General features: G+C 42.3%; 1 protein-coding gene across 1 annotated transcript in view; it reads right to left on the reverse strand.

Moving 5' to 3' along the window:
- The window catches only part of nup188 (nucleoporin 188), a 117,329-nt gene that overhangs the window by 45,357 nt on the left and 45,252 nt on the right, over positions 1 to 26,720 (reverse strand). The window contains exons 18-28 of the mRNA XM_073052718.1: positions 26,555 to 26,642; positions 25,474 to 25,550; positions 24,335 to 24,449; positions 19,120 to 19,240; positions 17,532 to 17,598; positions 17,290 to 17,415; positions 8,590 to 8,723; positions 7,497 to 7,603; positions 5,443 to 5,532; positions 5,141 to 5,257; positions 4,873 to 5,042 (exon numbers count right to left, since the gene is read on the reverse strand). Coding sequence (XP_072908819.1) covers positions 4,873 to 5,042; positions 5,141 to 5,257; positions 5,443 to 5,532; positions 7,497 to 7,603; positions 8,590 to 8,723; positions 17,290 to 17,415; positions 17,532 to 17,598; positions 19,120 to 19,240; positions 24,335 to 24,449; positions 25,474 to 25,550; positions 26,555 to 26,642 — 1,212 coding nt within the window. The remainder of the gene's footprint in view (positions 1 to 4,872; positions 5,043 to 5,140; positions 5,258 to 5,442; positions 5,533 to 7,496; positions 7,604 to 8,589; positions 8,724 to 17,289; positions 17,416 to 17,531; positions 17,599 to 19,119; positions 19,241 to 24,334; positions 24,450 to 25,473; positions 25,551 to 26,554; positions 26,643 to 26,720) is intronic.

The following is a 26,720-nucleotide window of genomic DNA, read 5'->3' on the forward strand; positions in this document are numbered from 1 at the left end:
GGAGGGTAGAATGCAATACAGGCAGACAACAGGAAGGATCTCAGCAGAGAAGTAAAATCAATTTGGGTGCAGCTAAGAAACAGCAAGAGGCAGAAAACATTGGTGAGAGTTTATCTATATACTTTCCCAGTTTGATAATGTAGTTATTCCTCTCCATGCCTTGTGGTGCATAGGGCAGCAACTTTGCACTTTCTTTAGCATTTGTCCATTTTTTTTTCGAGGCCAAGTTGCTAGCTCAATGCTCAACCCAGCACAGATGGAAAGAGTGCAAGAAGCTAGCTGGGTTCAAACCCAGGCCCACTCGTTTCTAAGTCCATTGCAGATGCCACCACACCACCAGCTGGCTATATGGTAATGTAGGACACACTTAAAAAAAGCCATAATATCCAATAACAAAGGTACTACAATAATAATTAAATGGGCCTTAATTTGCATTGTGACTGGGCAAGACAAATTATCAGTAATAGCATGAAGTATTAAAAAAAAATGTTTTTCTAAATCAGTTTGTTGAGGAACCAACAAGTAAACTGGGTATTTCAGTTATTGTGCAATGAGACAAGAATACATTCCTTATCTAATAGGGTACAGTGATCAAAACATAATAGCACTTCAAATCTGAATAAAGCAAACTGCAAAGATGCGAGACTCAATTGGACTATGATGTATGATTGATTGATTGATTGAGATACATGCCCTTCCGACCCTTTGAGCTACACTGTCCAGCAATCTCTGAATTAACACTAGCCTAATCACAGGATAATTTACAATGACCAATTAACCTGCCAACTGGCATGTCTTTGGACTGTGAGAGGAAAGTGGAGCACACGGAGGAAATCTGCATGGTCATGAGAAGAATATACAATCTCCTTACAGACAGTGACAGGAACTTAGATTAAAAGATTAAGTAAACAAACAGCAACTTAGTTTTGAAGCATTAATACACCATTTACAAGTAAAATATAACCCCATAAGGCAAAAAGAAAACAAGAAGAAAAGTGCTCCAACTATGTATATAAGGAGAAGTTAAAGGTAGTACTAGATCAAAGGAAATGGTTTAGTACAACATTGCCAAAAAGAAACAATTCAGAATTCAGTGGAGGACCAAAGCACTGATAGAGAAAGCAGAAGACAAAGCTAATGAGAAACATTAAAACAGATTATAAATACATCCATTTATATGAAATATATAATTATATTTTCTATCTTTCATATAAATAAGATGCTAGATCCCCAGCTGCTTCCAATCTATATCAGTGATCTGGATCAGCAGTTCAAGTGTAATATTTCTAAGTTCATTAATTATACAACGCTTGGTGGCAGTATGGGTACAGGAGGATGTTGAGAGACTTTAAGGGTATACAGGGCAAGTTAAATAAATCAACAAGGATAAGGCAGATGGAATACTATGTAGAAAACTTTAAATCATCACCTTGGTGGGGAAAAACAGAAGCACATTATGTTTTAAGTAATAAGAGATTGAAACGAGTTGGTGATCAGAGGGACCAGAGTGTCCTTGACAGCCATCATGAAAACTTGCCTTGGGGGTCAGCAAATTATTAAGAAGGCAAATATCACGTTGGTCTTTATTGCAAGAGGATCTGACTACAATGTTAGAGACAAAATGCCCCAATTATATAGAGTCCAAGTGAGAACAGACATTCTACAGGCCAGGTCTTTCCATCTGCAGATAAATTTACAATGAAGAGTGCAGCTACGGCTGCTTCCTGGGATGACAGATCTATCATACCAGGAGATTAAGCAGGTAGAGTCTCATAAATATAGAAGAATAAAAAGTGAACTTATTAAAATATTTTTGAAAATTCCTGAACAGCATGATAAAGTGACTACAGAATCACAGTTGAGACGAATTCCTTCACCTTGGGAAGTCTCCAGTCAAGGCTGGAGAATCACTCACCAAGCACAGTCAGAACAGAGATCGATAAGTTTTAGACATCAAGGGAGAAAAGGATTTGGGGTTTAGGAGACCCTTGGGTAAAAGATTAGCCATATCTCGGTTGAATGGTACAGCAGACAAAATTATTTCCACTGTTAGGAAAACTTCTCTATTCTTTAGAGTCTATTTCGTTTGAAGAAGTTCAAATAAAATTTATTTTAATCATGATTTATATCTTTCAACAGTCACGCACTTCCATGTATTGTAGATGTCAAGAATGCTTTGTTTTAATTCAAGTCCCCTCCCTTAATTCTTCCTCTATTCCACTGATGACAACATTTGTAGTGTTTCCAACATCCATTGACCGTGAGAATCTATTTAGCAATGCTTTGACTTTCCTCCCATTTTATTTAACCCACATGCAGAGTATCTCCTAAATCGCTGCCTTTCCGACTTCTTATTCTTTCTTTCTCTGCAAGTGGACGGCTCAAACCCACAATACCATTCTCCAACATCTTGGATTGTGCTTCATTTATTTCAATTTTCCAGTTCCATTATCCTATTGATACCAGTTTTATTTAGAGATACAGCTCAGTGACAGGCCCTTCTGGACCAACAAGCCCACACCACCTAATATGTATGTCTGTCTTTAGAATGTGGAAGGGAACCAGAGCACCTAGAGAAAGCATTTGCGGTCATGGTGAGAACATACAAACCCCCCACAGACAGCAGCAGAATTGAACCCGCATCACTGGTGCTGTAATAGTGTTACACTAACCGCTATGCTACCACATCACCCTCAACTACGCTCCTGTTTTCCCTTATCAAACTAACAATCCATTCAATCTTAACAGTGGTCAAACAGACCCAGCTATTCCATTTCACATGTTTTTGTATTTATCTTCCCATCTTCTTCACTTCACACCTTCAACCCTCGTCAATAAGTCAAATTATTTTCCAGGATATCAATCACCTAGATGGGGGAGATTTTGAACAATTTCTTTTCTTTGGTATTCACTAAGGAGAAGTATATTGAATTGTGTAAGGTAAGGGAAACCAGTACAGAAGTTATGGAAACTATGACGATGAAAGAGGAAGTACTGGCGCTTTTAAGGAATATAAAAATGGATAAATCTCTGGGTCCTGACAGGATATCCCTAGGACCTTGAGGGAAGTTAGTGCGGAAATAGCAGGGGCTCTGACAGAAATATTTCAAATGTCATTAGAAACGGGGATGGTGCCGGAGGATTAGTGTATTGCTCATGTGGTTCCATTGTTTAAAAAGAGTTCTAAGAGTAAACCTAGCAATTATAGGCCTGTCAGTTTGACATCAGTGATGGGTAAATTAATGGAAAGTATTCTTAGAGATGGTATATATAATTATCTGGATAGACAGGGTCTGATTAGGAACAGTCAACATGGATTTGTGCGTGGAAGGTCATGTTTGACAAATCTTATTGAATTTTTTGAAGAGGTTACTAGGAAAGTTGACGAGGGTAAAGCAGTGGATGTTGTCTATATGGACTTCAGTAAGGCCTTTGACGAGGTTCCGCATGGAAGGTTAGTTAGGAAGGTTCAGTCATTAGGTATTAATATTGAAGTAGTAAAATGGATTCAACAGTGGCTGGATGGGAGATGCCAGAGAGTAGTGGTGGATAACTGTTTGTCAGGTTGGAGGCCGGTGACGAGTGGTGTGCCTCGGGGATCTGCACTGGGTCCAATTTTTTTGTCATATACATTAATGATCTGGATGATGGGGTGGTAAATTGGATTAGTAAGTATGCAGATGATACTACGGTAGGCGGCGTTGTTGATAATGAAGTAGGTTTTCAAAGCTTGCAGAGAGATTTAGGCCAGTTAGAAGAGTGGGCTGAATGATGGCAGATGGAGTTTAATGCTGATAAGTGTGAGGTGCTACATTCTGGTAGGAATAATCCAAATAGGACATACATGGTAAATGGTAGGGCATTGAAGAATGCTGTGGAACAGAATGATCTAGGAATAATGGTGCATAGTTCCCTGAAGGTGGAATCTCATGTGGATAGGGTGGTGAAGAAAGCTTTTGGTATGTTGACCTTTATAAATCAGAGCGTTGAGTATAGGAATTGGGATGTAATGTTAAAATTGTACAAGGCATTGGTAAGGCCGAATTTGGAGTATTGTGTACAGTTCTGGTCACCGAATTATAGGAAAGATGTCAACAAAATAGACAGAGTACAGAGAAGATTTACTAGAATGTCACCTGGGTTTCAGCACCTAAGTTACAGGGAAAGGTTGAACAAGTTAGGTCTTTATTCTTTGGAGCGTAGAAGGTTGAGGGAGGACTTGATAGAGGTATTTAAAATTATGAGGGGGATAGATAGAGTTGACATGGATAGGCTTTTTCCATTGAGAGTAGAGGATTCAAACAAGAGGACATGAGTCGAGAGTTGGGGGCAAAAGTTTAAGGATAACACGAGGGGGAATTTCTCTATTCAGAGAGTGGTAGCTGTGTGGAACGAGCTTCCAGTAGAAGTGCTAGAGGCAGGTTCGGTATTGTCATTTAAAGTAAAATTGGATAGGTATATGGACAGGAAAGGAACGGAGGGTTATGGGCTGAGTGCGGGTCAGTGGGACTAGGTGAGAGTAAGCGTTCAGCACGGACTAGAAGGGCCGAGATGGCCTGTTTCCGTGCTGTAATTGTTATATGGTTACATGGTTATAGATCATCTGAAAAGCAAATACCCACATTACAAAGGAATATTTAATAATGACTAATATATTTTAAAAAACGCAAACCTATCTTTCAATGTATTTTCCCAATTAACTAAAGCAAAATACAGCATCTCTGCACACCATCTTTGTTTTATTTGTTTAGACTTAAGAGACTACTTCTGAAATGAGCAACATAACGTTCAGCCTCAATAAAAGATGTCAATGTATTTGATTACCCTTCCCTAAAGGCTGCTTTGCAACACAGTTAATTATATTGGACTTACTTGGTTCGTAAAACAGTCATGGCACTGTCCCTGCGGTCCTGCCACAAGGCATGCAGAAAAGCAATGGCTGCACGATGAATAAGAGGAGGACACCAGTACTTTCCATGTTGCTTGGAGTCAATAAATTCCAGTACTACCTGCAGACAGCTCCATTCTCCCAAGATAAACTCCTGTCAATAAATGCCATGAAACAGAACATTAAATCTGACATTTTTAGTTGGACAATGTAAAGACTGTTCTCCAAAGGCAGATTATTTTAACATATCACCTTTGATCCAACTGCACCATCTTTCACTTCCAGATTGAGAAAGAGTTCAATCAAACCTGGCTGGGTTTCCACCGCAACAGTCAAAAACTCCAGGATCATCACCTTAATACGCATGTCCTAAATCACAGAAAACAAATAGTTATTTAATGTTACCTACACCTGGAGAACTCGTTTGTTCATTCTATTCCCATCTTTAACTTCCTTTTAGGAAGCTAACTGTAACAAATCCATTGTACACTTACTGATTCAGTACTATAAAAACATTACTATTATTAACTGTGTAAAAATCAAAGAATAGCTACCTCTGTCTTGCTTTGCAGTCTATTAAGAAATGCATCACGTATTGCCGCAGCATCACTTCCAAGACAGGCATAAACTGACATTGGAGCCACCTGGAGAAGTATAAAATTACCTGTGAGGAGTATCAATGCACAGTATATAAACTCACTACATCGCATGTAGGTAAATGATAAACAATTTTAATTTTAGCTCACTGAAAAAGGCATCACAGGTAGATAGGGTGGCAAAATTGTTTGGTACACTGGCCTTCATCACCTAAGGCACTGAGTACAGGATTTGAGAAGCTATGTTGTAGTTACACATACAAGATGCTGGTGAAGCCACATTTGTATTATTGTGTAGTCTTGGTCACTCTGTTAGAGGAGAGATGTTATTAAGCTAGGAAGAGTGCAGAAAAGTTCTACTGGAATGTTGCCTGAACTTGGTGGCTTGAGTTAAAAGAGGAGGTTGCGTAGACTAGGATTTTAATTCTCAGGAACGCAGAAGATTGAGGGCTGACCTTGTATATGATGAGTGGCGTGTGGCCAAGTGGTTAAGACGTTGGACTAGAGGGCGCAAGTTAAAGATCTGGGCAAGAGATTTAAAGGGAATATCTGCAGCTTCTTTACGCAGAGTGCTGCATATTTTGAATGAATATTTTGAGGCAAGCACATTAGCAAATATAAGCACAAAAGTCAAATATACAAGAATGATCAACCAAGTAAGAGCAAATGAAACCAGGTTGCTGAACGAGTTAGGCCAAAGGGCCCATTTCCATGCTGTGTGGCTCAATGCCTCTGTGATTCTAAATCCAGGCTTGCTCTCACACTCTTTGTGGAAAGATGAATAAAATATAACCATATAACAATTACAAATAAATGGCCACTAGTTAAATAAGTATTAGAGATTTTAAATCTTAATCAGAATATATTGTCAATGACTAGATACCTGTGTAAGGTATTCAAAAATTATTACCTCTTAACACATACAAGCTCCACTTTGAAAGAGAAGGTTGCCTGAAAATCTAAGTCAATAATGTCACAATTAACAGGTTACATATTAGCAATCACCAGTAATGGACCTCAGACCAACATATGTACTCAAACATATCGACAGAAAAATGCCCAAGAGGGTATTAAAAAAAAACCTGCTTCTTTTATTTCAACTACTTTCTCAGTCAGGCCCTCAAACCTCTCATTTTTAGTCACCAGCCAAGTGAAGACAGAGAAGAATACCAGTCAGCAGTCATAACCAACTTCAAAAAGGGAAAAAATTTAAACAACTTAACATGGTCATCTGGACTTTGGCCCTCTCCTTTTTTCCATCTTTTCCCCTGCCACTGAAATTTCTATTCCCACCAGATTTAAACTATGGACTTGACGGCAACCTTCCAGACATCTTGACTCTCCAATATGAAAATGGAAAGACCATCAAAGTGAGTGTGTGTGTGTGCACGCGCGCACGCCCTTAACTCCTGGTTAAGCTTTTTGCACTGATCTTTTTGGTGATTGCTCATCAAACGGTGTGTCTTGGGCACCTGAAACCTGGCGGAGCCCATCCCTCTCCAGGTTTTTTTAGAGCCGGCTGGATTCGAACTCGGGAGCTTTTGCTCCGAAGTCTGGCGCTGATGCCACTACACCACCAGTCGGCCTAAATTTAAATGATGATAATATAAAATAGGCAACACTCCCAAGTGACTGCTTCTTGGGTCAGTTTGCAAGACCATGTGCAAATACTATGCGAAGTTCAGAGGTAAAACTGTATGACTAATTTTTATCCCCACACATTTAACAGTATCAACCAACTTTCTAGTACCCTTTAAAAACATCAATTAATTCTCAGGGAAGTGATTTGGACACACAATCCTAAATAGCAAACATTAACAAGCTAATTATCCTGGGCCCTATTCCATCCTTATCCAAAAGGCAATATCCACAAATGAGATCACTTGCTTTATCGATTTACTTTCCCTTTCCATCCTCAGGAGTTTGGGCATTGACCATGAAAGCGGTATCAGCTACTTCAATGCACCAATACTCAGTCTGGATATACACTGCAGCCTTTAAACACAACTTACCATTGCAAGTCTCTTCAGAAGCTGAATGGCAAGACGTGGCAACGCAGGATCATGCCTATGGTAAATATACTTTGCCAAAACTGCTATTAAGTTATTACCATGGGTACCTGCAATAGTAAACACAAAAATGAAAATCAGAAAAAAATTAAAAGACAAAACCAACTGTGTAGATGAATTCCACTGTTGCTCATTTGATAATCATCTTGCCTCCAAGACAGATGTTGAATGTTCAGGTCTCACTACTGACTTAAGCAAAGTAACTCAGGCTGTCTGTACATAAATTGTGCAACATACACAAATTATGGAGGAACTCAATAAATCAATCAGCATCTATGGAAGGAAATAAACAATTGAAGTTCTGGGCAATAAATCAACTATTTATTCCACTCAATAGATGCTGCCTGACCTGCTGAATTCCTCCAGCATTTTGTGTAGGTTACTCAAGATCTCCAGCATCTGCAAAATCTTGCGTTTACAAACTGCGTAATTAGGATTTTGCCTTTTTGCCTGCTCCACCATTCAACATGATCCTGCCTGATTGTCCACTTAACTATCCTGTACTCACTTTTTTCCCTGTTAAGTGTATTTCTCAAGATGTCCAGCATTTACAGAATGTTGCATTTTTGATCAATAGCTAATGCAACAACTTTTACTCCATTCTCTCTTGTAAAAACATCACTTCCTTTATTAACTTCCTTCCCACCTCCCCACCCATACAAGAGCTTCATGGTTGCTTTCTGACATGCTATCATCTAATTCATTTAAAGGTCATTACACATTTCCTTCAAAATGCCCGTGTGCACTTTCAAAAGAAGTGCAACTCTGAAGTTGGATCGATACCATGGAACAATAAACAATTATAATGTAGCAAAGTTCACAATACAAATTAAAATTCTGCTTTCTTATAACTTCATATAGAATGGAGTACATCATTCCATTGAAAGGTGCTCAGTTAATAGTGTTGAAAGTTAATGGTGCAATGAGTCATTAAGAACAGGTGAAACTAAATTAAAGCATAAGATTAACAGCAATAACATTTCCAACAAATTCAAAATCTAATTTCTCATTATTGCTTAGTTTCATGATAACATACCATGTTGAGTCAGAGCCTGCTCCAATGGCGAGATCACTTCTGATGATGGCTTCAGTTTGATAACATTGTTCGTTATAGAAAATGCCAGTTTCATGGTCTGAGTGAGAGTCTGACCTGATCCTTCAGATCCGCTGCTACTTTTACATTTTTGGTAGTTGGTTGCAAAAGGATAAAAAAGGATGCAGTTAGTTTAAACTGATAAATATTAATGCTAAGAAAAACAAAGTTTAATATTTAAAGTGCAATATTCTTTTAACAGTATTACTGATTATTTTAGTTATCTTAACCATATGTAGAGTTGCCCTTAGTATCCAGGACAATGCAAATTTGTCAGAACATTGCTGTATTAAAAATTTCCTTTCTTAACAGTACCACAATCCCATAGTATTTAGTGTTTTCCCTCCAGTTCAATATAACTTTGGATCAATAGCATTTCCCTTGTTTTGCTCACTAAGACTGTGACTCAATGAATATCATAAGACCATATGGCACAGGAGTAGAATTAAGCCATTCAGCCCATCAAATACCATTGTATCATGAAAATGCACTGAACTGTAGTATAAGGTACTAACAGTCCATTGTTAAACAAAGAAATGTTAGTACATAGATAGTGTGCAAGGAAATTTCCCATTTGTCAATCCAAAATGAGTTGCAAACAGAATGATGCTTTTGTGGCGACCCACTTGCTAGCGCACTCGAACCGGCTCACAAATAGCCAGCGCACCGGCAGAAAGGCCAGTCCCAAAAGGGCGCCAGGTCTGCTTCACCAACAAAGGGAAAAGCTCGCACGGGACTGTGAATACGTGCCCCCTACAGCATCCGCGCACGAGACAGGACTGTGAATACGTGCCTCCTACAGCATCCGCGCCCGGGGAGGGCAGGATCAGGGAGGCTTTAAAGCAAAGCCGCGAAGTTCGAATAAAATCTTCTTTAACTGCAGTTTACCGACTCCGTGTCGTTATTTCAGCGCTGCGTGTAGCACCGCTACAATTGGTAACCCTGACGGTCCAAACGATATTTGGACCGGAGATGAACGATGCCGCATCTGTTCATGCAGTTTCGTTGACACTGCCAAGCTTCTGGACGCTGCGACCTCACCTGTGGTTCCAGCAAGCAGAAGCCCAATTCCACGTTCGGCAGATAACCTCGGATGACACACGTTACTACTACGTGGTGAGCTCCCTCGACCAGGACACAGCGGCCCAGGTTGAGGAGTTCATACAGTCTCCCCCAGCAGACGGCAAGTACATGGAATTCAAAGCCCTGCTCATAAGGACTTTCAGACTCTCACGGCGCGAGCGGGCTGCCGGTTTACTGCACCTGGATGGTTTGGGAGACAGACCTCCATCGGCTTTAATGAATGAGATGTTGTCTCTGGCCGGAGGACACAAGCCCTCCCTCACGTTTGAGCAGGCATTCCTGGAGCAGCTGCCCGAGGACATACGCCTGCTGCTGTCCGACGTGGATTTCAGCGACCCATGGAAGGTGGCAGCCTGGGCGGACTTGCTGTGGAACGCCAAGAAGGTAAGTGGGGCGTCCGTCGCACAGATCACCAGGCCACGCTCCCAGCAGCAAACCAGACCAGGCCCGGCCACAGAACCCGCTAACCCCAGAGGCAGGGGTGGGGAGCCCAACAAACAATGGTGCTTCTACCACCAGCGGTGGGGCGCAGAAGCCCGCTGCTGTAGCCCGCCCTGCAAGTTCCCGGGAAACGCCAGGGCCTGCCGCCGCTGATGGCTATGGCGGCTGGCCATCAGAATAGCCTCCTGTATGTGTGGGACAAGCAGTCAGGACGCCGTTTTTTGGTCGACACCGGTGCTGAGATCAGCGTCTTACCTCCGACGAGTTACGACACCCGCAACAGGGCACCGGGTCCCCCCCTGAGGGCCGTGAACGGCAGCACAGTAAGGACGTATGGCACCTGTACGGTGCAGCTACAGTTCGGCTCCAGCCGGTTCACGTGGGACTTCACACTGGCCGCTGTAGCCCAATCGCTCCTGGGGGCGGATTTTTTGCGGGCTCACAGCCTGCTGGTCGACCTGCCCAGGAAGAGACTGGTCCACGCCGAGACCTTTCAGACGTTCTCCCTGGGTGCAGCCCAGTTGCCAGCCCCCCACCTCGGCTCCATCACGCTGTCCGACAACGACTTCACCGGGGTCCTGGCGGATTTCCCATCGGTTCTGGCACCGCAGTTCACGGCAGCCATGCCCCGACACAGCGTACAGCACCACATCCCGACCCAGGGACCACCCCTCCATGCCCATGCTCGAAGGTTTCCCCCGGACAAGTTCCAACTGGTGAAGCAGGAGTTCAAGAGGATGGAGGAATTGGGGATCATACGGAGGTCCGACAGCCCATGGGCCTCCCCCCTGCACATGGTGGCCAAAGCGACAGGGGGCTGGAGACCATGCGGCGACTTACTGCAGGCTGAACGAGGCTACAACACCAGACCACTACCCTGTGCCGCACATTCAGGATTTTGCAGCAAACCTGCACGGCGCACGGATCTTCTCCAAGGTAGACCTCGTCCGGGGATACCATCAAATCCCGATGCATCCAGACGACGTCCCCAAAACGGCACTCATCACCCCGTTCGGCCTTTTCGAGTTCCTCTGCATGCTGTTCAGCCTGAAGAATGCCACACAGACGTTCCAGCGGTTAATGGACGCGGTGGGACACGACCTGGACTTCGCTTTCATCTATTTGGACGACATCCTCATAGCAAGCAGCAGTCGTCGGGAGCATCTGTCCCACCTCCGTCAACTCTACGCCCGACTGAGTGAATACGGTCTAACAATCAACCCGGCCAAATGCCAGTTTGGGCTCGACACCATTGACTTCCTGGGCCACAGGATTACTAAAGACGGGGCAACCCCTCTGCCCGCTAAGGTAGACGCAGTCCGCCATTTTCCCCGACCCACCACAATCAAAGGCCTTCAGGAATTCATGGGATTTCTACCACCGCTTCCTCCCTTCAGCTGCCCGAATCATGTGTCCCCTGTTCGCCCTGATGTCGGGTCCGGGCAAGGACATTACCTGGGATGAGGAGTCTGCCGCCGCTTTCATTAAAACGAAAGAAGCCTTGGCAAATGCCGCGATGCTAGTGCACCCCAGAATGGACGTCCCTACCACCCTCACAGTGGACGCATCTAACACGGCAGTCGGTGGGGTACTGGAGCAACTCATCGCAGGTCGCTGGCAACCCCTGGCGTTTTTCAGCAAACACCTGCGACCGCCCGAGCTCAAATACAGTGCTTTCGACCGGGAACTGTTGGCGCTATACCTGGCAATCCGGCATTTCAGGTACTTCTTGGAAGGTAGGCCCTTCACCGCGTTCACGGACCACAAGCCGCTTACCTTTACGTCCACGAAGGTGTCCGACCCCTGGTCATCCCGCCAGCAGCGCCATTTGTACTACATCTCTGAATACACAACGGATGTCCGGCACGTCTCGGGTAAGGACAATGTCGTGGCGGACGCGCTCTCTCGCCCTAACATTCATGCCCTTTCCCAAGGGGTAGACTTTGAGGTGCTGGCAGAGGCGCAGCAGGCAGATGAGGAGATCCCTAGTTACAGAACCGCAGTCTCCAGTTTGCAGCTCCAGGACCTCCCCGTAGGCCCAGGTGAGAGGACCCTACTCTGTGACGTCAACCCCGTCCCGTTGTCCCGGCAAACTGGCGGCGCCGTGTTTTCGACTCCATTCACAACTTAGCGCACCCCTCCATCAGGACAACCGTCCGGATGGTCTCCAGCAGGTTCGTTTGGCACGGTCTCCGCAAGCAGGTCAGTGAATGGGCCAAAACGCGCATGCACTGCCAGACGGCCAAGGTGCAGCGGCACACCAAAGCTCTGCCGCAGCAGTTCCACCCCACCCACCGGCGTTTCGACCACATTCATGTGGATATCGTGGGCCCCCTGCCAGTGTCGCGTGGAGCGTGGCACCTCCTCACTATTGTGGACCAGTTCACCAGATGGCCAGAGGTGATCCCGCTCACCGACACCACCTCCGAATCTTGCGCCCGGGCACTGATCACCACCTGGGTGTCCCGCTTTGGTGTACCGGCCCACATTACCTCCGACAGAGGCGCCCAGTTCACCTCCAGCCTGTGGTCAGCTATGGTCAGCCTTTTGGGGACACAGCTGCACCACACAACTGCCTACCACCCACAGTCGAACAGCCTGGTGGAGCGTTTCCACCGTCACCTAAAGTCGGCTCTCATGGCCCGCCTGCGAGGAGCTAACTGGGTGGACGAGCTTCCCTGGGTCCTACTCGGCATCCGCACGGCGCCCGAAGACGATCTGCACACCTCGTTGGCCGAGTTGGTGTACGGCGCACCCCTGGTCGTCCCCGGGGAGTTCATACCAGCCCCAAGGGGGCATGACGAAGAACCCGCAGCAGTCCTGGGCAGACTACGCGAGAGGCTCGGCAACCTGGCCCCCATACCCACTTCGCAGCATGGGCAGACCCTGACCTGTGTACCCAAAGACCTGCAGAACTGTAAGTTTGTGTTTGTACGAAGGGGCGGGCATCGGCCACCGCTGCAACGGCCCTACGAGGGGCCATTTACGGTGCTCAGGAACAACGGGTCCACGTTCATGCTGGACGTTGGGGGGAGAGAGGAGGTTTTCACGGTGGACAGACTCAAACCGGCCCATGTGGACGTGGCGCAACCGGTCGAGTTCCCGGCACCACGGCGCAGGGGCCGACCTCCCAAACAGGGTCCGGCCCAGACTGTGGACATTGGGGGGTGTATCGCCGGTTCTGGGGGGGGGGGGGGGGGGGGTTATATGGCGACCCACTTGCTAGCGCACTCGAACCGACTCACAAATAGCCAGCACGCCTGCATAAAGGCCAGTCCCAAAAGGGCGCCAGGTCTGCTTCACCAACAAAGGGAAAAGCTCGCGCGGGACTGTGAGTACGTGCCCCCTACAGCATCCGCGCGCGGGACAGGACTGTGAATACGTGCCTCCTACAGCATCTGCGCCCGGGGAGGGCGGGATCAGGGAGGCTTTAAAGCGAAGCCACAAAGTTCAAATAAAATCTTCTTTAACTGCAGTTTACCGACTCTGTGTCGTTATTTCAGCGCTGTGTGTAGCACCGCTACACTTTGACCCTTTTTTTTAAAAAAAACAGTCACAGGTTAATAAGATCTATTGTGACTCCAAGTTCTCATGACAAAAAACACAAGTGACTTCTACTGCTGGAAAGGACTTTTTAACCCACCCACCAGGTCATCCTCCTCCGAGCTGGATGCCTTTTATATTAATCTGGATCGCTACATTTAGTCAGCCAGTTAGAATGTTGGCTAGTCACTTCTAGAATATAAATTCTATCTAAAATGTGCATACCATCAGGATTAAAGAAAACAAATTGAAGAAATAGTAATACAGTACATTGAACTCACTTCTTTTACACTGCATACAATTCCTCAATTACAGGCTTAATCATTCACTCAATTTGGTAAATATGTACTTTCAGCAACTGTAGTACTTTCAGCCTTCATTTGCCCTTCCAAGATTTTTTTTAAAAATGGAGATGCCAGCAAACTGTAATGATATACATTCAGTGGCCACTTTATTAGGTACACCTGCTCTTAATGCACATATCTAATCAGGCAATCATGTGGCAGAAACTCAATGCATGAGAACACACACACACACACACACACACACACACACACACACACACACACACACACACACACACACACACACACACACGCTAGGTGGGGTGGTTTGAATTGCTCAGAAACTGGTGATATTCTAAGATTATCATGCACTACATCCTATAGAGTTTACAGAGAATTGCGTGAAAAAGAAAAAAAAATCTAGTGAGCAGCAGTTCTGCGGATGAAAACAGCTTGTTAATGAGGGAGGTCAAAGGAGAATGCTAGACAGATTCAAGCTGACAGGAAGGTAACAGTAGCTCAAATAACTAGGTATTACAACAGTGGTGTGCAGAAGAGCATCTCTGAACCTACATGTTGATCCTTGAAGTGGATGAGTACAGCAGAAGTCCTACCCAGTACTAGAAAGGTGTACCTAATATAGTGGCCACTGAATGCATACTTAAATGTTATCACTTAGATGAAGCTAGCTGTGTGAAAAGCTTCTTCCATCGAACACCCTGTTCCAATGTTCTAAGAACTTGAAGCATTTTAAAAGTCGTAGAAAAGTACAGCAAAAAAAATAACCCTTTGGTCTATCTAGTCCATGTCAATACCTCAGGACCACAAGGACCCTAGCCCTTCATACTCCAACCAGCCATGTACCTAACCAAAGTTCACTTAAATGTTGAAATCAAGCTCGCATGCACCACTTGTGTTGGTAGCTCATTCTACACTCTCACAACCCTCTGAGTGAAGACATTTCTCTACATGTTCCCCTTAAACTTCACCTTTCACCCTTAACCCATGACCCCTGGTTGTAGTCCCAGTCAACATCAGTGGAAACAGCCTGCTTGCATTTACTCTATCCATATCCCTCACAATTTGGAATACTTCCTATCAAATCTGCTCTCGATCTTCAACATTCTAAGGAATAAAGTCCTAACCTATTTAATCTTTCCTCATAACTCAGGTCCTTCAGTGTTAAATTCTATCTGCCATTTTTGACCCATTTTTCCAGCTGATCCAGATCCCTCTGCAAGTCATGATAGCGTTCCTTGCTGCCCACAACATCCCCAGTCTTGGTGTCATCCACAGATTTGCTGTTCCAGTTAATCGCATCATCATCCAGATCATTGATATAGATGACAAACAATAATACACCCAGCACTGATCGCTACAGCACTCCACTAGTCACAGGCCTTCAGTCAGAAAGGCAACAATCTACTACCACTCTGGCTTCTCCCACAACGCTAATGTCTAATCCAATTTTCTGCCTCACCTTGAATACTGACTGACTGAACCTTCTTGACCAATCTCCCATGCGGGCCCCTGTCAAATTCAAATACCTTGCTAAAATCCATGTAGACAACATCCACTGCCTCACCTTCATCCACTTTCCTGGTAACTTCCTCAAAAAACTCTCCAAGATTGGTTAGACATGACCTACTATGCACAAAGTCATGTTGACTATTCTTAATAAATCCATGTCTATTCAAATGCTTATATCTCCAGTCCCTTAGAGTACCTTCCAATAACTTTCCCACTACTGACGTCAGGCTCACCAGCCTATAATTTCCTGGTTTATGTTTAGAGCCTTTTTTAAACATTTAAACAACATTGGCTATCCTCCAATTCTCTGGTACCTCTTCTGCTGCTAAGGATGATTTAAATATCTCTGCTAGGACCCCAGCAATTTCTGCATTTGCCTCCCACAGGGCCTGAGAGAACACCTTGACAGGCCCTGGGGATTTATCCACCTTGCTTTGCCCCAAGACAGCAAACACCTCCCCTCTGTATATAGGGCCCATGAAGTTGATGTCGCTTTGCCTCACTTCTGTGTCCATCTCCTGAGTAAATGCAGATGAAAAAAAATGATCCAAGAGGTCCCTCATCTCTTTTGGTTCCACACGATTACCATTCTGCTCTACGAGAGGATCAATTTTGCTCTATGCAATCCTTTTGCTCTTATCTGTAGATTCCCTTAGGACTTTCCTCCTCCTTGTCTGCTAGGACAACCCAATGAATTTTTAACCTTCCTAATTTCTTTCTTAAGCATTCTCTTGCATATCTTCCACTTCATAAGCACTTAATTTGTTCCTACCTGCCTCTACTTGCTCTGCACCTCCCTTTTAATATAACAAAAACTTAACCAGGGCCTCAGTATCTCTTGAAAACCAAGGTTCATTTGTTATCTTTACCTTTTATTCTGACAAGCACATACAAGCTTTGTACTCTCAAAATTTAACTCTGAAGGCCTCCCATTTACCAAGTACACCTTTGCCAGAAAACAGCCTGTCCCAATCCACACTTGCCAGATCCTTTCTGATAGCATCAAAACTGGCCTTTCTCCAATTTAGAATCTCAACCCACAGATCAGACCTTTCTTTTGGCATATTTACTATGAAACTAATGGCATCGTGACCACAAGATGCAAAGTGTTCTCCTACACAAACTTCTGTCACCTTTTCTTGGATCGAATCTTATGACGTATTAAGATCAATTCTTCTCAATTAACCACACTAAACTGGATGACTTCAAGACTCTTGGTTAAATATAAGAATTCCCCAGGGGAACTTAAGTAATGTCAATGCAATCCTGAGCAAGCACCAGCCTACAGTATAAAAATATCCATCATATAATGTTATATTGAATGACAAAAAGTAATTGAAAATCAAAAGTCAAACGGATCATCAGTACCAACATTTTAAAGCTGTAGGAAACATTAAAAAGAGAATAGGAGCTACCTTGCATCTAACACATTTCGTATGGCTTAAGCATTTGAAATTGATAGTGACTGAGAAAGGTGAAATAATTACCCACACTCTAATGCTTGGTATATTCTACATTGTGATTAGGCTAAAAGAAAATAATACCTTTCCCTATGTGCAGCAAGTTGTAATCTGAAGATTACTACCTGGTGAATCAAACACATTCCAATTCATACATATACAATGAAATCTTTTGCAACGTCTTGTAAACATTTATTTTCTGCTGCGCAACATTTACAAAGGTTATGGTTACAAAAAATCAGTAGAAAATCTGTATTGGATGAATTGCAAAAGGAGCTGATTGATGTCGACATTAATCATACCTGTTGGGTTGTGCTGCCATTACTGTATCAATTGTGTCCACCCCAATAGCCATAATATTTACGATGGCTTGTCCTGCTTCTGTGTTTGCCAAACAATGGATGCACATAGTCTGAAGACTGAGAGGACTAGCAAATGAGGAAAATAAGTAAAACATTAATATTTTGATAAAGTGAAATATACTTCCATCAGCACCTCTAAAAATAAATACATTGATAAAAAAAATTGATTCTTAGCGTCATACCTGCCTTGCGATGCCTCTTCGGGGTTCAGATTCAAGATGGTATAAATAAGCTCAAGAATCAGGCAACCTACAGCAAATGCAAGAACATAAAATTGAAAAGAAATGAAAAGTAAATCATACACATTTGTTAATGTGCATTGCTCATTTTAATAAAATCCTTAAAAATTAAGCAAAAAGTAAATATTATTCTAGTTGCTCTTCCACAATTTCTTAACACTTAAGCTGCTTCCAGAAAAACCACTAGGTACGGTAATATAATACAATAATGCATGACATATTCATTGGCAAAGATCAACTTGACTGAACGGTAGTGAAAATCTGAAAGTCACCCACTTGCTTCAATTTCATGTCTGCCATTTCATACACAAAACAAAATCAAATTCCTCTACATTTTATAGAGAAGACATGAACTCGGAATAGAAAAAGGCTACTCAGCCCCTTAAAAAACTCTCCCGTTTAATACAATCAGTTGATCTGAATGAAACTTCAACCCTGCATCTTTGTCAACCTTTCAATCTCTTACTAAAACAAACTTTCTATCAACAAAGCTCAAAAATATTCAGAAACTCTGCTAGCCTTGGCTTTCAGGAAGACTGATCCAAAAGGTCATAGCCGTCAGGGGAAAAGGAAAAATCATTTCATCATCTTTTTAAATAAATGAAGATTTAACAAGCTTTACTGTTACATCTCATCAGTTAATAACTCATCAGGGGTGATTGATAACTTTGTGGCCTAAGGTAGAAGATGAGTTATTAACTTCAAACTTTCTGCATAATCATTCAAAGAGTTGAACTGCATGTGCATGTAACGAGAGCTGTATAACTCATCTCCTTCTACCTTAGGTCACGAACTTATCAATCACCCATGCCGTGGACACTTTCTATAGGTCCATGATCCGTATGCTCCATGAACGCTGGACTAAGTGTGTAAATGTAAGAGGGGACTATGCTGAAAAATAAATGTGCTAGGTTTTCCAAAATTGACTCCTTCTGCCTTAGGCCACGAACTTATTAATCACCCCTCGGTATTTTGAGATTATTTTAAGTATAACAATAAACTAGTTGTACCAATAATGGGTGCATTATGATATAGCTAAGTATGATACCATAAGTTGCACCAATATGCACTCATAAGCCTTAAATATTCGACTACAATAAAACTCTGATCATCTGTTATTGAACTATTTGGAAGTTTCTATAGTTCAACATCTGGCCCACCAGGTATTGCATGTTGCACTCCCCTCTGCCTCAAGTACCAGTTCCTGTGATCCCCTTCAACTAACTGGGTCCAGGTTCCCATGCTCTCTTTCTACTTCATAATTGACTGGAAAATTTATGTTTAACTTCTAAACAAAAAAAGCTAATTGAAAATCTATGGACATTAAAATAACACCGAACAACCTCAAAAATGCACCAGTTCTATACTAAAAATCCCTAATAAATCAGATTATTCGAGTCTTCTGTAGATGTATAATGAATGTGTCTATAAATTGTAATTCAAAATATCTGAATTATTTTAAGAGGCTACTCAAATCCTTCATACTAAATTAAAACAAAGGTTACACAATGACTTGTGAACAAACCCTTACCAATTTCTTCTCGCATGCCATAAACATTATAACGCCATTTATGGTAGGTCGGCAGCAACTCTTTCAAGACGAAGACCACACAAGGCATAAGACCTAGACTCTGTGTGCTTCCCAGTTGTCCCTGTCCAAAAGAAACCAAGTTTCAGGCCATTTTACTTGATCACAACACAAGATGCAAAAACCAACTAAATTAATTATATCCATTAATTGATACCACAAAGCAGTATTACTATAGTATTGGAGTTGCATCAGTACCATAAATATGCTGTTTAGTTACAATGCAAACAATTTTGATTTTTAAACATCCTTGTTTGCAGATCAATCAACCTTCCACGTTTTGCATCAAATATGTGTAACAATGTACTGCTAGACATATTCTGATCCTTTATACCATTTTCTGAACCATAGCGCTACCATAGCCAGTTTCAAGACCATCCAAGTAGACAGAAATGTTACACTAAGCAGCAAGAAAGGAGGAGGGATTGCAGAGTTTGCGAATTAAAGGTGGTGTAACCCCGAACACGTTATTGTAAAGGAAAATTTAAGTAGCACGGGCATCGAGCTTTTAGCGATTGGGATACAACCATATTACTTGCCCCAGTAATTCTCAACTGCCATTTTAGTTGTTCTTTACATTCAACCATCAGCTAATACAAATGTAGTGTGCAATGCTATTCTTTCGACCATTGATAGAATACAAACTCAATATCCCAATGTTTCTGTGGCTGCTACTGGGGATTTTAATCATGTTTCTCCTGAGGCAGTAATGCTAATTTTTAATCAATATGCCACCTGCCCTACGTGGGACAACAGAACGCTGGACCTTCTGTATGTGAACGTAGAGGACGTATACAGAGCCGCTGCCCTCCCTCCACGGCAGATCTGATCACAGCCTGGCCCTGCTAACACCCAGGTACGTGCCTCTAGTCCAGCGGCAGCCTGTGTCAACAAGGATTATAAGGAGGTGGACTCAGGATGTTAATGAGGCACTGCAGGAATGCTTTCAGAGGACCGACTGGGATGTGTTATGCTGGCCACACAGGGAGGACGTTAACAAGATGACTGATTGTATCACAGACTATATATCAGATTCTATGAGAACACCATCTTGCCAGCCAGGACTGTACGCTGCTTCTACAGCAACAAGCACTGGATCACCAGTGACCTGAAGGAACTTTTGAATATGAAGAAGAAAGCCTTCAGGTCTGGAGACAGACAAGTACTGAAGTGAGTACAGAGTGAACTGAGGGTAAAGCTGAGGAAGTGTAAAGCTCAAGTACAAGTTCCAGCAGAACAGCATAAGGGACGTGTGGTTGGACATGAATCAGATCACTGGCTTCAAGGTTAAGGAAAGAAAGATTGAGGGCTGCCTAGATAAGGCCAAACAATTGAACTTGTTTATCAACAGGTTCAGGACGGGACCTCCTGCTGTCCTCTTCCCCACTTGCCCAAACCACACACCCTCCCTGCCCCGAGAAGCCTTCTCCCTCCACCTCTCCCTCCCCTCTGGTGAGTGCTTGTGTTCCAAACCCCCAACTTTGGAGCATCCTGCCTCCATGGGGATAACCACCCTCCCTCACCTGACTGACTGCAGGTCAGGTTAAGAGGCAGCTGGAGAGATTATATCAAGACAAGGCTGCTGGACCGGACGGTATCAGCCCCAGGATAGGCCTGTGCGAGGCAGCTCTCTGGTATTTTGCAGCACCTTTACAATCAGTCTGAGTCAGGAAAAGATACCAGTGCTATGGAAGACTTCCTGTTTGGTTCCTGTACCCAAGAAGGTGATGCCATCTGAACTTAAAGATTACAGACCAGTTTCCCTCACATCTCACGTGATTAAGGTGCTGGAGAGGCTGGTCCTGACTTACTTTGGACTGCAGGTGAGATCTTCATTGGACCATCTACAGTTTGCCCACCAACCTCATGTGGGAGTCTACCGGTTGCAGAGAGCCCACTCCCACCTGGAAGATGCTGGTGCTATTGTGAGAATCACATTTTTTTGATTTCTCTACTGCCTTCAATACAATCCAGCCACTTCTTCTGAGCGAGAAGTTGAAACGGATGGGCAAGACAAATCCACTATCTCCTGGATTACTATCTGACAGATAGACCCCAGTCTGAACGGCTGGTTAGTTCTCTGTCTGAGATGGAGGTGAATGGCATTGGAGTGCCACAAGGGACTGTCCTGTCTCTTGCTTCTGTTCACATTGTACACCTCAGACTTTCAGTACAAATCTGAGTCTTATCACTTGCAGAAGTTCGCTGATGTCTCTGCGGTGGTTGGGTGTATCAGAGATGGGCAAGAGTCGGAGTTTAGAGGACTGGTGGACAAGTTTGTGGGAGGAATCACCTGTTCGTGAATGTGGCCAAAACAAGGGAGATGGACATTGATTTTAGGAGGAAGAGAACTGTGCCAAGTTCTGTATACATTGTGGAAGAAGTAGTTGCGGTTGTAGAGGAATACAAATACTTGGGTGTTCACTTCGACAACAGACTTGACTGGAAAAACAACACCAAGGCTGTTTACAAGAAGGGGATGAGCAGACTCTATTTTCTAAGGAAGCTGAGATCCTTCGATGTGTGCAGCAGGATGCTGGAGATCTTTTACCAGTCTGTTGTAGCGAGTGCAGCTTTCCTTGCAGCTTTATGTGGGGGAAGCAGCATCAGTGCTGGTGATGCAAAAAGATTAAATAAACTCATCAAAAAGGCTGGATCCATCCTTGGCTACAACCCGGACTCTTTTGAGTTAGTATTGGAGAGGAGGTCACTAAACAAACTGTTACCCATCATGGACAAATTGACAGGCACCCTTTCATTCAGCTCTGCTGTCACAAGGATTGTTATAGAAAATCTTTCCTACCAAATGCAATAAGCATATACAACAGTTCATCCCGTGCAACAGTAGAACACACATCATAGTACAATAGTCTCTGCTTTATTATTTTGTACATTATTATTATACACTGGTAAATTATTATTGTGTATATTACTATTCTACATTTTATTATTAGTCAAGTCTGCAAACTACGATGTGCAGTTTTAAATGATGTTGCTGTAACGATAGTATTTCCACTTGGAATCAATAAAGTACTTATTATTATTATTATTATTATTACAGTACCTTTTTATGAACCAGAAATAATATGAAATAATCTACAAAATATGTGGGTCACATTAAAGTTAATAGTGCAAGTATGCTAAAAACAAAAGGGGCAACAAAATGGATATCTCATAATTTGAAAATTGCACATCTTTACTAAGGATGGTATCCTTTGATGAAATTTTGAAGTTTTCACATTGTTATGCCTCATCACAGCAATTTACATGTGCAACAGAAGTTCATGAAATATCTGGATATATAACAACTGTGAATCTAGTAGATTGCACAGATGCAAGAAAACCCACTTTGCTGTCCAAATCAAGCAATCACCAACCTCAATACTAAAAAAGAGTGAAGAAGGTGGCTGCCATTGTATGTCAAGCATCTTAATCCCAGAAAATCAGAAGAGTCCAAGTATATTCCATTAATTCACTGACAATCTTGTCTTAAGATCATGAAAATAATTTTTGCACAACTGCCAATTCTATTTGCAACTCATTGTCCTTAGGCTAGTGTTGTGGGTGCAGCAGCTAACACTGCTGGCTCATGGCTCAATGGACCATGTTTTAATTCTGACCTTGGGCATCGTCTGCAAGGAGTTTGCTGATACCTGTGGGTTTCCAGATGTTCCAGTTTCTTCCAACATCCATGAGATGAGTTGATAAGTTAAATGGCTGCTATAAATTATTACTTATTCTAAGTGGCAAAAGAATTTAAAGGAAGCTGATTGGCATGTAAGGGACATCAAGTTAGAAAGGTAATAGCTAAATAAGGACTGCTTGGCTGAGAGCCAAAGGACCCAAAGGACTGAATGGGCTTGTCATGTATTGTAGCATGAACAAAATAATGTAACCCATGCCCTCATGTAGTAATAGATTAGTGGTTCCCAATGTACTTCCAGAAATGGGGAAGCAGGATGTGCAGAATTTACTCGTCACTCTTTCCACCATCTACAAAGCACATATCAGAGAATGGAATAATCACCACTGGTGTGCATGCCAAATGTAGTACCAAATCACCATAGCTCCAAATATGGTAGCAAACAATAAGCACTCTGAATGTTAACTTCATCTAGCAATAATGTAGATGCACCATCTACAAACTCCACTTCATTGACTCATTAAGGCTTCTTTATAGGACACTCAAGGTGATTTCAAAAAGCTAAGACAAGGGTAAAAAGTGAATGAAACCTCCAAAACTTGCAAGGTCCTTCAATGTTGCTGATTGAAATCATAAACCTCTTCACCCAATAGCTCTGAGGAAGAATTGTCACCTTATAGGTCAGAAGCTATAAAAACAAAAAGCAGCCAACCATTGCTTTCTCAAGGATACTTGAGATGGTCAGATTCCTCAGCCTGACATTCCAATATACACTTTCATGGACTTATGACGGTTTAAGAATTGACGTGTTCTGCATTTAGATGCTCCTCTGCACACTACTGTTGTGAGAGTTTTGAACTTTGAACTTTCCTGTTGCTTTCCTGTCAGTTTGAACCAGTCTGGCCATTCTCCTCTAATCTCTCTCACTAACAAGCATTTTCGCCCACAGAACTGCCAACTCATTGGATGTTGTTTATTTTTCGCACCATTCATTGTAAGTCTAGAGATCTGCATATGAAAATCCCAGGAAAACAGTAATTCTTGAAATAATCAAAACACCCTGACTGGCATTAATAATCATTCCAAGGTCAAAGTCACTTAGATCACATTCCTTCCCTATTTTGATGAACAACTGAATCTCTGAACCATATCTGCATGCTTTTATGTATTAAGCTTCTGTCATGATTGGCTGATTAGATATTTGCATCAAGGAGCAGGTGTACGATGTACTTAATAATATTGCCACTAGTGTATGACAACCTCAATTATTGGACAGATTGAAGAAAAGGTACACTGGGAAATAGCTACTTCTAAATAAATTATGAATTTATGTTTGTACCAAATTAATTTCCCTCGAATAGATGGACTTTAATATTCAGAAGGCAATATTGCAGATGTTTCAATCCTGTATATTAGCTTCAGTAATACTATACCAATATAGGTTTTTGGGGATTGTTTAATTTCTAATAGGCAGAACTAAACAACGCAAAGCTTCTAATTAAAGGTGACCTTTACCTTGACCAGTGTTATAACCAGCTGCAGAAATGCTCTTGTGACACTATATTCACCCTGTGGTCTCTCAATACTCAGCAGAAGATTACCATAGCTACCAGCTTGCATCCCTTCAGCCCTGCAAGGAGGAAAAAAAAGTTACCATTTTATGCCCATTTCTTCCATCAATAAAATTTTAACCAAGAGGCAACTTTTCTCATAAGTAACTTACAGAGGGTAACAGTCAACTCCTGAAGAATAGCGAAAAGCTGATATCCCCACTGTTAAAAGATTTAAGATATACTCTTGCCAGTACAGTAAAGTCAGAGCAGCAGTGGGGGGGGGGGGGGGTTTAAAAAAGTATAAACCACACAGGTCTAACATAAGGAGTGATAGAGTAAAATTTGGAGCAAATCCGTAACCCCAAATATGCAGTCTAATTCTATGCTACAATAAACCTTTAACAGAAACAAAACCAAGATAAGCAGAACACATTAACTAATCTTTCAGATACCCAAAAGTATATATTCCATTCAAATGACATTAATAAGAAGCTCTACAAAAAGCAGAGCAAAAGTAAAAAAAAGATAACCATTTTTACTGAAGTTTCTCCATGAGACGCATTCTTTTTTTAAATGCTTCTAAATTATGTACAACTCTAATACTGCATACACCTTCCAATACACCTTTCCTCCCAGCATTGTCTTACAACCTCTGTTAGCTCTCCTTCACAACTCTCAAATATCCCTTTAAATGCACACTCATGCACCAACTTTGATCTATCTCGTTTCCAAAATTTTGTATGGGAAAAGTGGACACGTTAGAGGTAGTTTATATCTGGAAAGCAATTTAAAAAATAACGAAAACATTGGGAATAGGTCAGGCAGTATCTATGGAGGTAGAAATCCTTTAAAGATCTGTTTTAAAAATATTTGATACATAAAGGGACTGTGTTAACATTTTAGAGATAGAATATTTCAATTTAACAAAAGGCCATTTCCACAGCGAGCATAGTAGATGTACACAGGCAATAATATAGCAAACAGTAAGAAAACGAAAGAAAACACTAGAAAATAAAAAATGCAAGACATATTAAACATGGCAATACTTAGTCAGTCAAATCATTAGGATCTTATATATCAGAAGTAATTTGTTATCCATACCTGATAGACTGCACAATTCCGGTGATTTGTGTCACAGAGTATGGTAAGAAGCCTGTGTGCTGTAGATCTGACCATACCTAAGTACAAAAAATAGTTAATCCAGTTAATGACACAATATACTATTCTATATCTTCAATATAACAGGCTTATTGTAATGTATTAAAACTATTGGAAACTATTGATACCTGTGGGTTTCCAGATGTTCTAGTTTCTTCCAATTAAAAGGAAGCTGATCGAGAGACATCAAATTAGAAAGATATAGCTAAGTAAGGATTATCTGCTGAGAGCCAAAGGACTGAATGGGCTTGTTATGTATTGTAGCATGAACAAAATAATGTAAGCCATGCCCTCACGTAGTAATAGATTAGTGGTCCCCAATGTACTTCCAGAGATGGGGGAGCAGGATGTGAGCATTCTGACAGTTGATATCTTACAGCCAAATTAGTCCAAATTCACTTTTAAAAAAAATCCTACCTGATTTCCCAACTAAATTTTTTACAGTTTAACCTGTTGAATTTTGGACTATATATGATCTTTTATTTCCCCCAATGTTCATGTGAAAAATTGCAAAGGGGTTCATTTAGCCCAATAGCAAAACTGCAATTCCTAATCATCAATTTTCAGTAATCAGAAGGTAAAAAAACACAAGTTTCAGATCAAAAAGTTCATTGCTTCTCTATGGAAACTGATAGGTCGTGGAATGAAAGACAGTACAAACAAACCAAAAAACTTCTAACATAAAAAATGAGCTCATACACACTTCTTCCTATGGCGAGTTACTCGTCTCACCTGTGCTGTCAAGGAGTTTGGCCAGCAGAGACTTAATGATTCCCCATAAGAGTGAACAGGATAAGAGGAAAAAAGAAAAAAAGCGAGTCAACCTCCGCTGCATCCATGACCTTTCTAATAGTAGAACTGCAGAGGACTGGGAACAGTTAGCCTGTCCACACTCTCAGGCAGTAGAAGATGTATGGCGCAGGGAGACCTAAAAAGATCGGAGAAAATAAAGATTCCTTGGCTTCCTTAGGACCTTAACAACATGCTCGGCACAATGTTGGTGATTGCTCTCATCAAGTCTTACCTTGGCTGGCATCCGTGTGGCCAGAACAGTTAAGGTATTTACGCAAGAAGCAATCACTTCCATTGGAGGGTTCATAACGGAACTAAGCCTGCAGCAAGCACACAAGACCATCATCAGCAAGAGAAAAAAGCAACCTCTTCTACATTCTCAGACACTAAAATACCTA

Source organism: Hemitrygon akajei, chromosome 7, assembly GCF_048418815.1.
Source record: "Hemitrygon akajei chromosome 7, sHemAka1.3, whole genome shotgun sequence".
Taxonomy (NCBI): Eukaryota; Metazoa; Chordata; class Chondrichthyes; order Myliobatiformes; family Dasyatidae; genus Hemitrygon; species Hemitrygon akajei.